This window comes from Ranitomeya variabilis, chromosome 4 (assembly GCF_051348905.1).
Source record: "Ranitomeya variabilis isolate aRanVar5 chromosome 4, aRanVar5.hap1, whole genome shotgun sequence".
NCBI lineage: Eukaryota > Metazoa > Chordata > Amphibia > Anura > Dendrobatidae > Ranitomeya > Ranitomeya variabilis.
In genome coordinates, this window is record NC_135235.1 from 274,256,863 (window position 1) to 274,271,154 (window position 14,292).

The 14,292-nt window shown below is 40.0% G+C and overlaps 1 protein-coding gene across 3 annotated transcripts in view; it reads left to right on the top strand.

Moving 5' to 3' along the window:
- DRD2 (dopamine receptor D2) overlaps nt 1-14,292 on the top strand; it is a 391,195-nt gene that overhangs the window by 366,030 nt on the left and 10,873 nt on the right. For 2 of the 3 annotated variants that reach the window (XM_077249973.1, XM_077249975.1), the window contains one exon: nt 4,173-4,259. The exons of the other annotated variant lie outside the window; for it this stretch is intronic. In XM_077249973.1, the coding sequence (XP_077106088.1) occupies nt 4,173-4,259 (87 nt within the window). The remainder of the gene's footprint in view (nt 1-4,172; nt 4,260-14,292) is intronic. 3 annotated transcript variants of the gene reach the window in all.

The window sequence follows — 14,292 nt, forward strand, 5'->3', positions numbered from 1 at the left end:
CTGTGTCACCGTGTAAGCCGGTGGTATAGCGTTCGTGACGGGGCACCATAGTCTCAGCTGGGTTTGATTCTGGCTCAGTACACTGTGAGGGCAATGTTCTGGTCTGAGTCAAAGGAACAGCATAGTAATCTGGCTGTGGCTGTGCATCAGTGCACTCCTTGTCCGATTCAATTTCTAATGGGCATGGCCTGTTAACTGTTTCACTGTCTAACCCAGGAACGGTATGTGTAAAGAGCTCCATGGAGTAACCCGTTGTGTCTCCTGATGCATCCTTCTCTCTTGTTCTGGGTGAAGAAGACAAGGAAGCGACTTGTCCCTGACCGTGAACATCCACTAACGACGCGCTGCTTTTACATTTAGCACTTTCAGAAGAGGAGGCAAAAGAGCTAGAGGCTGAGTCAGCAAGGAAAGCCAAAACTTGTTCTTGCTGCTCCGGCTTTAAAAGCGGTTTTCCTACTCCCAGAAAAGGGAGCGTTCGAGGCCTTGTGTAGCCAGACGACAAACCTGGCTCAACAACTCGAGACTTAGGTGCTGTACTGCTTTTACCATGACCACCTGATGCTCCACCACCACTACCATCATTACCAGCTGACAATGACCGCCCACGGCCACGACCTCTTCCACCAGACTTCCTCATTGTTTGCAAAACGTAACCAAAGTAACAGTATTTGTTACTGTAAAACAACTTATAAGGTGAACTCTAACTTCTAGGATTTATATACACCTTTATAGGTGGCTGACACTGAAAGGAAAACCAGGCCCAATGTTACACACTAGGTTTTCTGTGCCCCAATAATTTGAGACAGATGGCACACACACGACCGGCACTCAAGCTGAAATGCCAATCTTAATCTTCCACTATTTTTTGTTTTCAGGGAGAATTAAAAAAAAAAAATAATTTACAGTATGACACACTAGGTTTTCTGTGCCCCAATAATTTGAGACAGATGGCACACACAGGACCGGCACTCAAGCAGAAATGCCAATCTTAATCTCCCAGTATTTTTTTTTTTTTTTCAGGGAGAATAAAAAAAAATAAAAAAAATGGCCCAGTATTACACACTAGGTTTTCTGTGGCACACAATGAGACACAGATGCCACACACAGCACTGGCACAGAGGCAGACTTGCCAATCTTTATCTCCCACTATTTTTTTTTTCAGGGAGAATAAAAAAAAATAAAAAAAATGGCCCAGTATTACACACTAGGTTTTTTGTGGCACACAATGAGAGACAGATGCCACACACAGCACTGGCACAGAGGCAGACTTGCCAATCTTTATCTCCCACTATTTATTTGTTTTTCAGGGAGAATAAAAAAAAATGGACCAGTATTACACACTAGGTTTTCTGTGGCACACAATGAGAGACAGATGCCACACACAGCACTGGTACAGAGGCAGACTTGCCAATCTTTATCTCCCACTATTTATTTATTTTTTTCAGGGAGAATAAAACAAAAAATGGCACAGTATTACACACTAGGTTTTCTGTGGCACACAATGAGAGACAGATGCCACACACAGCACTGGCACAGAGGCAGACTTGCCAATCTTTATCTCCCACTATTTTTTTTTTCAGGGAGAATAAAAAAAAAATAAAAAATGGCCCAGTATTACACACTAGGTTTTCTGTGGCACACAATGAGAGACAGATGCCACACACAGCACTGGCACAGAGGCAGACTTGCCAATCTTTATCTCCCACTATTTTTTTTTTTTTCAGGGAGAATAAAACAAAAAATAAAAAATGGCCCAGTATTACACACTAGGTTTTCTGTGGCACACAATGAGAGACAGATGCCACACACAGCACTGGCACAGAGGCAGACTTGCCAATCTTTATCTCCCACTATTTTTTTTTTTTCAGGGAGAATAAAAAAATAATAAAAAATGGCCCAGTATTACACACTAGGTTTTCTGTGGCACACAATGAGAGACAGATGCCACACACAGCACTGGCACAGAGGCAGACTTGACAATCTTTATCTCCCACTACTTTTTTTTTTCAGGGAGAATAAAACAAAAAATAAAAAATGGCCCAGTATTACACACTAGGTTTTCTGTGGCACACAGTGAGAGACAGATGCCTCACACAGCACTGGCACAGAGGCAGACTTGCCAATCTTTATCTCCCACTATTTTTTTTTTTCAGGGAGAATAAAAAAAAAATAAAAAAATGGCCCAGTATTACACACTAGGTTTTCTGTGGCACACAATGAAAGACAGATGCCACACACAGCACTGGCACAGAGGCAGACTTGCCAATCTTTATCTCCCACTATTTTTTTTTTTTTCAGGGAGAATTAAAAAAAAAAAAAAATGGCCCAGTATTACACACTAGGTTTTCTGTGGCACACAATGAGAGACAGATGCCACACACAGCACTGGCACAGAGGCAGACTTGCCAATCTTTATCTCCCACTATTTATTTTTTTTTTTCAGGGAGAATAAAAAAAAAATGGCCCAGTATTACACACTAGGTTTTCTGTGGCACACAATGAGAGACAGATGCCACACACAGCACTGGCACAGAGGCAGACTTGCCAATCTTTATCTCCCTGCAGTAATCTCAGAAAAGTATGGCAGGCAGCTATAAAAAGGACTGCTGCACACAAAAGTGTGGACAAACAAACAAGATAGCTGTGCAGAAAGGAAGGAACAACAGGATTTGTGCTTTGAAACAAGCAGTTGGTTTGCACAGCGGCGTACACACACAGCAACGCAGCTATCAGGTATCCTTCTAGGGCAGCCCAATGAGCTACAGCGCTGAGGAAAAAAAAATGTAGCTTCCACTGTCCCTGTAAACAAAAGGTGGTGTTGGACAGTGGAAATCGCTACAGCACAAGCGGTTTGGGGGTGAATGTACCCTGCCTAACACTATCCCTGCTTCTGATGAAGCGGCAGCAACCTCTCCCTACGCTCAGATCAGCAGCAGTAAGATGGCGGTCGGCGGGAACGCCCCTTTATAGCCCCTGTGACACCGCAGAAAGCAAGCCAATCACTGCAATGCCCTTCTCTAAGATGGTGGGGACTGAGATCTATGTCATCACGCTGCCCACACTCTGCGTCCACCTTCATTGGCTGAGAAATGGCACTTTTAGCATCATTGAAACGCGACTTTGGCACGAAAGTCGCGTACCGCATGGCCGACCCCACACAGGGATCGGGTCGGGTTTCATGAGACGCCGACTTTGCCAAAAGTCGGCGACTTATGAAAATGACCGATCTGTTTCGCTCAACCCTAGTGCAATGTATTGTGATCATCATTGAAAAAGTAAAGACGCTCCAAAATAGAAATCATAGCTGTCAATTGTTCCGCTATCAGCTTCCCTGACTCCTTCATCCGCTCCTGTGTTCGGAATGTCCGAGCCTCTTCCAGGCTCTTTTTTTGGCTCCCTTTCTCCCAGAAATCAAAAGGATTGACTCCTCAACATTATCTATCGGAGGAGAGTCCAGATGGCACATTACGACAGGCTTGGATAGCTTTAGTCTAATTTGTATGGGGTTGCGTAACAGTGTCAAAATGGCAGCCATTGGGGTGACTTCTAAGTGGGCCTATCAAGTGCTTTAGTCACTGGTAGACAGAAAAGGGCAAGAACAGTATACGGGCCCTTTGCAGCCCACTAGCCATCATAATGCACAATTTCTCCTGCTTTGGAGATGGAATTGGGCCCCTTTTCCTCTCGGGCCCCTGCACAGTTTGCACTAATGATATGGCCGCCCCTACTCAGAGTGATTACCTTCCATCTTTCTAACTGCTTAGATGCCATTGTCAATACCGACTGTGGCATCTAAGTGGTTTAACGTCTAGTATTTAGAGCTCCTTTTGCCCACTGAGCCACTTTTGGCACTAGTGCCACCAGGGCTATAACCAATAACATGCAGAACTGTATCTTGGACCTTAAATCTAATATGTGCTTAGGAATTAGGAATCAAAATATTTTGGCAGAAAGTGAAAAACTGTCATAACTTTTGGGGTGGGGTGATATTGAGAGAGACTTGAATGTTTAATAGATACACCCACAGAATAATTAATTATACATTCTTCTTTTTTTAATCTTTAGATTAATAACAGTCATTTAGTCGATCAAATGTTCTTCATGAATGATACATGCTGTCAAGAACGCTAGCTGTTTTTTTTCCCATTAAGCATGTGCGCTTTGTTCTGTAGGACAAATGTACTCATCCAGAAGATGTGAAGCTGTGCGCCGTCTTTGTTAAGTCCAACGGGAGCTTCCCAGCTAAGAAAAAGAAAGTGGTAAGTATAAAAAGAGAGAACTATGTTTAGAATGATGTCTTATTAAAAAAACAGCATCAATTACTCTACAGCAACCACGGGATATTAGAATAATCATGAAGAAAGGGAGCACTCCACTCTGTAGGGACAATTACTGAAAGATATATTTAATCCTTTGGAGATGCAGGCTTACTTTGTTTTTTGAGATGTTTTTTTCTCTTTCCTCCTTTTAAGCATCATATATATGTATATGTGTATATTCGTCTTTCAAGAATCATGTACAGTTGAAACCAGAAGTTCCCATACACTATATAAAAAGACAAATCTGCATGTTTTTTGCAATATCTGCACTCAAGTTTATTGTGCTAAAGCAAGGAAATGTGCAATACATGAAATGTGAACAGCATAATGGCTTGTGAAATTTATGAAAAAACACATGAGATTTTTAGCACAAAATGTGGCCAAATGTTGTGAGCCCATTCACCAAACGTCAAGGTAATCTCAGATCGAATGGGTAACTAACCTGTCTGCCTAGTGTGAACACTTACCTATGGCTAATAAAATGGTAAAGCCTGTATTTATAGAGGAGGTTAGAACCAACTGTGTTTGGATGTAATTAAAATCACAGCATGGTGAAGGGCGGGGCGTTCAAGTCAGAAAAAGCAATACATAGTAAATATAGAAAAACTGACTGAACAGTTTCTATATTTTTCTATATTTACTATGTATTGCTTTTTCTGACTTGAACGCCCCGCCCTTCACCATGCTGTGATTTTAATTACATCCAAACACAGTTGGTTCTAACCTCCTCTATAAATACAGGCTTTACCATTTTATTAGCCATAGGTAAGTGTTCACACTAGGCAGACAGGTTAGTTACCCATTCGATCTGAGATTACCTTGACGTTTGGTGAATGGGCTCACAACATTTGGCCAAATTTTGTGCTAAAAATCTCATGTGTTTTTTCATAAATTTCACAAGCCATTATGCTGTTCACATTTCATGTATTGCACATTTCCTTGCTTTAGCACAATAAACTTGAGTGCAGCCATTATCTATTTGCTATGTAAGACTTTTTGGTTATGCACCAGTTCAGACTAGATGGCTGTTCAGTCAGTTTTTCTATATTTACTATGTTTTGCAATATCTGACATGAAATCAGAATGAACCTTTCCCGTTTTAGGTCAGTTAGAATTACCATAATTATTAATATTTGCCAAATGCCGGAATAATGAGAGAGAGAGAGAATGTTTTAAGGCATTTTTATTACTGCAAAGTCAAAAGTTTCCATACATTTCATTAGTATTTGGTCCCATTGCCCTTAAACTGAATGAATTGGGTCAAACATTTGGGATCTCCTTCCACAAGCTTTTCACTATAGTTGGTCGGAATTTGGGCCCATTCCTCCTGACAAAACTGGTGTAACTAACTGATCCAGGTTTGTAGGTTGCCTTGCTCACACCGGCCTTTTCAGCTTTGCCCATAAATTTTCAATAGAATTGAGATCAGGGCTTTGTGATGGCCACTCCAAAATGTTGACTTTGTTATCCTTAAGCCACTTTGTTACCATTTTGGCAGTATGCTTCGGGTCATTGTCCATTTGGAAGACCATTTCCACCCAAGCTTTATCTTCCTGACTGATGTCTTGAGATGTTGCTTCAGTATTGCCACATAATCTTCTTTTCTCATGATGCCATCTATTTTGTGAAGTGCCCCAGTCCCTCATGCAGCAAAACAACCCTACAACATGATGCTGCCACCGCCGTGTTTCACAGTTGGGATGGTGTTCTTAGGCGTCCAAGCTTCTCCCTTTTTACTCCAAGAGTAATGATTGTCATTATGCCCAAAAAGTTCAATTTTAGTTTCATCAGACCACAGGACAGGTCTCCAAAAGTTAAGGTCTGTGTTCCTGTGTGCATTTGAAAACATTAATCTGGCTTTTTTATGTTTCTATTGGAGTAATGGCTTCTTCCTGGCAGAGTGGCCTTTCAGCCCATGTTGATACAGTACTCGTTTCATTATGGATATTGACACAATCTTACCAGCCTCCCCCATCATCTTCACAAGGTCTTTTGCTTTTGTCCTTTGGTTGATATGCATGTGTCAGACTAAAGCACGTTCATCTCTGGGACACAGAACCCATCTCCTTCCTGAGCTCTATGATGGCTGAACATTCCCATCTTGTTTGTACTTGCGTATAAATGTTTGTAAAGATGAACGAGTCAACTTCAGGAATCTTGAAATTGTACATAAGGATGAGCCAGAATTGTTCAAGTTCACAATTCTCTTCCTGATATCTTGGCTGATTTCTTTAGACTTTCCCATGATGCTACACAAAGAAGCAGAGTGTTTCAGGTGTGCATTAAAATACACATGACATCATCATATGGGCAGTCCAGAATTGTTTAAAGGCATAGTAATCTTAGTGTATATAAACTTTTAACTTTAAGTAATAAAAATGCCTTATACCATTCTCTCTCATTATTCTGGCATTTGGCAAATATTAATAATTATGGTAATCCTAATTGACCTAAAATGGGAAAGGTTTATTCTGATTTCATGTCAGATATTGAGAAAAACATGCAGACACAGCTTTCATGCTTCTTGGCATGCTTTCCCCCAGTCTTTCACACTGCTTCTGGCACAAAAATGTAAGCAGTTCTTCTTTATTTGATGGCTTGTGACTATCCATCATCCTCTTGATTACATTCCAGAGGTTTTCAATGGGATTCAGGTTTGGAGATTGGGCTGCCCATGACAGGGTTTTGATGTGGTGGTCTCTTAATTTTTTCCAGAGCTGTATATAAAAGATTGAATTTTTAATGACTCTATTCATTTTTCTATATAATGAACTAAAAAAAAAGGAGTGATAAATTAAAAAAAGGAAAAAAAATAAACACAGCAATTCCAGTGATTTTTTTTGTTTTGTTTTATTTTTAGAGAGTTTATTTTCCTGTAAAAATGTTCTGCCAATATATGTTTGTAAAATATAAAATGTAGAAATAAAAAATAATACCCCACCGCTCACCTCTTCAGCCAATCATGCTGCTTGTTGTCTCCCATACGGTCCTCTTTGCTTCTTCTTATTGCCACTGCTTAAACCCTGGGCCTCTTTACACTAAGAAAGGATTGCATGCCTGGGACGTCCCTGTGTATGCATGTCACAAGGTCGTGGTGCACGTGACATCATGATGTTGCTACCTTATGACTTAGATGTGCGGGAATGTCCCAGGCTTAGTCCTAACCTAGAGTGAGCATGATTATCGTCATCAAGACTAGAGATGATAAAACAAAATTTGAAACCACCTGCTTACGCAGATTCTCCTGAGAAATTTGAGTTGCGGAGATGTCATTCTCCATAATGTCTCATAATATTCATTGGGGTCTTTCCAGACTCCAAAACATAATAAATGTAATATTCCTATACTTACCTCACTGCTCACCTCTTTGGCTCCTCTGCATCACCAAGCCAGCCCTCGTCACTTTTTTGTTCCCACCACTCTAGTTGAAATTCCCAGGCTTTTCACACTGAGTCAGGACTTCCATCTCTAATTAGGCCTGAGAGGGTCTTAATGTCATGATATGGGCCATGACCTTGTACCATCCTAAACGTCCTCAAAGCTGGAAGTCCCAGCTCAGTAGGAGAGGCCTGGGCCTGGGGATTTCAGCATGAGTCTTAAGGATAAGAAGATGCATTTTACTGAATCCATGTGGAAGCAAATTATGAAACTGCATTTTGGCAAAAGCACATTTCTGCTGAATTAGAGTAGAATTGAATTCCACTGGAATTTATTTGCTTATCTCCAGTCACAACATTGTGACCTTATAATGTGCGTGAACAACAATGTCCTGAGCCTGGTTGTGATCGGATGTCCCAGCCTAGTATGAAGAGGTTTGAGGTTGCAGCATGCAGAAGCAGTTAGAAGAAACACCAAGAACCCATGTGGGACAGCGATGGTGGCCTGAAAGGATGAGTGGTGCATTGAGCCTTAATTGATGTTTAGTTTTTGTTTTTAAAAAAAAACTTTTGACAGCCCTCTAGGGTTCAGTAAAGTGATGGCCAACTGGCAGCTATTTTATTGAATTATCAAAGATCGAATAACAAAAAGTCTGTTTTTTGTACAATAAGGTTATGTGCACACGTAGAAAAAGAGGTGCAGAATTTTCTGCACAAAATCCACATCTCCTGGGAGAATCCGCAGCCACGGATTTGCCGCGGTTTTTATGTGGATTTTGTGCAGTTTTTTTGCGGAATTGATGCTGATTTTGTGTGGATTTTCTGCGGTTTTTGCCACTGCGGATGTTTACATGGAGGGGTGCAGAAATGCTGCAGATCCGCACAAAAGAAATGACATGCACTTCTTTGAAATCCGCAGCAATTCTGCACTGATTTTTCCGCACAGCTTTTTTTTATCCCATTGAATAACATTGTACTGTACATCACAGTGCGGATCTGCACGGAACAATCCGCTGCAGATCTGCAGCAAATCTGCATCGTGTGCACATAGCCAAAGGATTTTTTTAAAACATACAAGAGTAGAATAAATTCACCCAACTGTAATAATTACTTCTCATCTTACCACCCCACCCCATTCCTAACCTTCTACATACATGGTATTCTGAGGACACTCAGATCTACCTCTCTGGCCCAGACGTCACCTCTCTGCTGTCCAGAATCCTGGAGTGTCTATCAGCCATATCCTCCTACTTCTCCTCTCACTTCCTCAAACTCAATGTGGACAAATCGGAACTCATCATCTTTCCTCCATCTCATAGATCTTCCATATCTGACCTATCTATCGCAATTAATGACATTGCGCTTTCCCCCATACCAGAAGGACGCTGTATCGGAGTAACCCTTGATTCTGCCCTGTCCTTCAAAACGCACATCCAAGCTCTTTCCACCTCCTGTCACCTCCAGCTCAAAAATATCTCCAGAATCCATCCTTTCCTCAACCCTCAATTTACTAAAATGCTTGTGCATGCCCTCATCATCTCCTGCCTCGACTATGGAAACATCCTTTTCTGTGGCCTCCCTGCTAACACCCTTGCACCTCTCCAGTCCATCCTTAACTCTGCTGCCCGACTAATACATCTCTCTTCTCGCTACTCCTCCACTTCCCCCTCAGCAAATCTCTTCACTGGCTACCATTCCCTCAGCGTATCCAGTTCAAATTACTAATACTGACCTACAAAGCCAACCATATCCTGTCTCCTCCATATATCTCTGAACTGATCTCCCGATATCTTCCCTCACGTAATCTCCGATCCTCCCAAGACCTCCTTTTCTCCTCCGCACTTATTTGCTCCTCATCCAATCGCCTCCAAGACTTCTCACGAATATCCCCCATCCTCTGGAATTCTTTGCCCCAACACATCCGACTATCAACCACATTCGGATTCTTCAGACAGAACCTGAAAATCCATATCTTCAGGAAAGCTTACAGCCTGCACTGACCCTGCTGCCTCCTCACCACTACCTGAGCTACCGCCTCAGCAACACCGGAGCTGCTGTAATCCCCCCAACCTACTGTCTCCTTCCCCACCATCCTGTAGAATGTAAGCCCGGAAGGGCAGGGTCCTCGCCCCCTCTGTATCAGTCTGAGATTTGTTAGTTTGTTTACTGTAAGTTATATCTGTAATTTGTATGTAACCCCTCCTTAGTCCTTATAGAGCATGCTCACAACACTCTTCTTCAGTAGATGGTAGGTGTAGTTTTATATTGTTCAGATGACTACTGAAAGATTCTCAGGAAAAAATAAATCTTAAAGTGTATAAATTTACATTTTTTAATAAACCATTAAATAAAACAAAACGGAGCAGAAAATGTGCATTTTTTATTATGTAGGTTTGATTAGTTAAACAAGTAGATGAAGCATTTCCTTTAAGTATAAATAGTTTCTCATGAAATACTTGCATTTTTAAGAATGATTACAATATGTGATTCACATCACTTTCTTATCTAAACAAAACTAATAGTCACATTAAAAAGTTAAAAATAAATCTAACAAAAAATAAAATACACCAGATATATAAAAGATAAAATAGAAAGGTGAAATGAAAGGAACCCAAGTTTTCAATAACAGCCACAAGTCATCTTTCATAAAGTAATTGTGATCGACACTGTGACCTCTCAGTGGAATCATATGCATTAAAATCTATTGACAAATTGATTCTACTAGTGACAAATAAATTACCTACAGATTGAAAAGCTTTGGTGGAAACCCAAGTCTAGTAAAATCTAAATTAAAGTGCAAGGACTGAATACATAATATGGAATTCTTAAGCTTACATTTTTGGTGATAAATGGTAAAGAATGGCCAGAAAACTGCAAAGCCCCAAAAATATGATGGAATTATCAATGAAAACATTTTATAGATTACTATTAAAGCTATGCTCGCTCTTGTTAAAAGATCAAGGACTTACAAGTAAGTAGACCATAATACATGACTCTTTAGTAAGTTGGAGCCATTGAATCTAAAGATCTTAAGATGAATCTGTCATCATATTCTGATTTGAGAACATGGACCCTATATTAAAGTTGTAGACTTACAGAGCATTTATGGAGCAGTAAAATTACAAAGATTACAGGTTTTTAGTTCCATTTTTATACACCTTAAAGAATTTGTCCACCATTTGGACAACTTCATCTCATACTCCATGCTTGGCCTCCATAAAATAATGATGCTCATACTTCCTGTGCTGGTGCCGTTCACGCAGTGTCGGCACACCATCTCCTGGGGCTCCCTCCTCGCTGTTTTTGTGATATGTGATGCTGACGCCCAATCAGTGCTAGAGTCACTGTCCTCGCCTCCTGTTGAATTGAGCAGGAAAAGGAAGTCAGGGATCAGCTGCAGCCTGGACTTCCTCTTCATGTTGGATTTGTCTGAAGGGATAGTAACACTTAACACTGGTGCTGATTGGGTGGCAGGGTCACATGTCACAAAAGCAGCACAGGAGCCCCAAGACCGCGAGTGCCAACACAACCGGAACAGTGTCAGCACGGGAGGTGAGTATAAGCTTTATTACTTTATGTGGGCCAAACATTTGGATCAAGAAGGGCTTTTCCTAGTAGTGGACAACTCCTTTAAATTCCCATCTGCTTTCACAGTAACTGCTTGACCTTGAGCACTGCTGCTTAGCTTGCTTGTAGCCAGAATACCCAAATCCTTCTCCTGTTGAGTAATCAATGAGATGAGGTTAAATAGAAGTGTATAAAGTGGGAAATGTGAGGAAGAGATAACCACTAGAGAGAACCACAAGCAGATAGATGCAAAGACAGTGCTACAGTTTCTACTAAGTGTTATTCAAAATAACAAAGCTGGATTCACAGCTAGTCTGCTTAGTGCTGCTGTATAATGTTCTCCATTTGCAGTAAAGTATGAAAAAAGAAAAGGTTGCTGCTTCATCAATTTTCAGTGTTTATTCCAATTTAAAAGGATTCTATGACCAAGATAGACACAGCAGCGCTTTTTGAACGCACAAACTGCTTTATCAATAAAAGCTCTGATAAAGAACGCAGTTTGTGCGCTCAAAACTCGTTGTCTCTATCTTGATCATAGAATCCTTTTAAATTGGAATAGACTTTGAAAATTGATGAAGTTGGAACCTTTTTTTCTTTTTCGTACTTTACTACAAGTAATCCGGACACCTAAAGCCTGGGTGACCTGGTTACCTCTTTTTTTTTTTATAATGTTCTCCATGCTTTTGCTACTGATAGCTTTTCCAAAAACAGATAGCAGGGAAGTATCTCCTCTTTTCTATGTGATTGGTAAACTGTAAAAAATTGTTGTTGTGCTTTTTCTCATGCATAGGCACAACATAGCTTATCCTGAAAAGCCATCTGAAATGGTAGAAACATTTAGATTTTGAAGGGTTATTAGGTTAAGGGACTAGCAAAACTAAAATGTTTGTCTTAAGTCTTATCAATGTCGAAAAGCAGAAAAATATTTTAGAAAACCACAGCTTTTTCTGGTATCTAGATGAAGTATTTCCTCACTCTCATATATGTTACACAGGATTTAAGTGTTGTCATTTTCAAAAATATTAATATTTAGTTTTCACTTTTTCAATAACCGTAATATAACAACCACACAAATGTTCAAAATTATCTTGGAGATGCCTATTTCAGGTAATTTCTTTTGTATGACTGCCTCATCTCATCTACTTTTTTTTGTAGACGTTCTAATCAGTTTAACATATTTTTAAGTCAACAGTGAACAATTCTTCCTCGGCGAAAATATTTGAAGATTTAATCACAACTTTGACATTTTACTATTATAATTTTAAATAAATGATCAGAATTTTTTTTTCTCAGTGAACAACCTTGTACACTTGGAATACTAAGTAACAAGTAGAATTAAGTGAATCTTGAAAAATTTTCTTTTGCATTAAGTTTTCTAAAAGTCAAAACTGCTCGATTTGCTGCTTATTTTCATTGTGGAGAATTATGGTAATTCTCCAAAGATGAGCAAATATTCTCTCTTCTCCTTTGATTCATTGAGATGCAAGATAAGTGGAGAATTTAAAATCTACATAATAGATTTTACTTTATAAAATCACATATCATTGGCAAGATGATGAATGATATCTTATCAGATGAGCAGAAAAGTCAAAGGGGCTTGAGAAAAATGATCAATGCAACCCACAATTCTCATAAGTAGCATAAACATCCATAATAATGTAAATAAATGTCTATCTATTTATGTTATTCCCCATTCTATACCTCCATTAAAGTAATTTTCAGAGATTGCTGAGGAATGGATTGGCAAAATTTTTCACCTTGTATGAAGATCGGTGGTAATCAGCTGCAATCTACTTTCCACAAGATTTGCTAAGAATTCTAATTTTTTATGTTCTCATTCAACACATTACCACAATCTTTAGCAATTTGCAACCAACATCTCAACCAATGTGTGACCCTATATAGGCACATAAAATTTTCTCGAGCAGAGTTTAGTAAAGTAATTTATTTATTTTTTTCACAGCTAGTCAACTTGCACCATACATCTTAGGATATGTTGAGCCAGCAGTAAAACATAGAAAGGACTCCTCTGTAACTTGTAATTTGTCCATTACCTGGTGGTCCAATATATTATATAAAGTGCTGCAATACTATCAGTAACCGATGGCATCATCCATAGAGATCAACAAATCTGCTAAAATTCGAATTTGATATGTTTGCTCGAAGTCGAGAATATTTTATTTGATGCATTGAATACTCTCCAAGATCTCTCCAGACTACAACTGGGTTCTCCTTTAGCTCTGTTCTACTCTTCAGTCTAAACTCTCCGGTGCTGGGTAGGTCTCACACTACAACATGACAGGCAGTTTTCCTTGATGTCATGATGCTTATCATGACATTGCAGGAGATGTAGTCATTGTAGAAAGAGGACAGTGAGGACTGAAGGGAAGACCAGAGCCAGTAAGAGCAAGTGTAAGGGTAAGTTCACACAGGACTTTTTTGCTGCGTTTTTTTATGCTAATTTAGGTGCGTTTTTTTGGTGCATATTTGGTGCGTTTTTAAGCTGCAATGGTGGAAGAGATGAGGTGAGAGATGAGTATTTAATTTTTATTTCTTAAAAGGAGATAATCAGAACTTGGTAAAAAAAAATGTGCCTAAGCACTAACAGGCAGGTAGCTGTTGCTTATCTGCTTTTTGTACCGGCGCAGTTCTTCACCATCACAGAACTGTCACAGACCACTCCTGCTGGTGACTCAACTGCCTCTGCTGATGTCATGTTGTTGACAGAGCGGCAGCTTCTTTTCCTGGCTGTTCTGTCCACAGGGTGTGACTTCCGACATCATGCACATTAACAGCTGCCTTCCCCAGTTAGGACACATCACCACAGGGGCTCTAACGTCACGGACCCACAGCTTGGACTGGGATCACATCCCCACCTTATACGTCATCATACTCCTCTATATAGTGCCAGTAGATCTTTTTAGGAGCTTCTACACAAAAAATTGTTTGTCTACTGCGGTGTCACCTACTTATAATTTACTCTACTACAAGCGAGGTTTGATAAAGACCCATTATGGGGTCGAAACGTT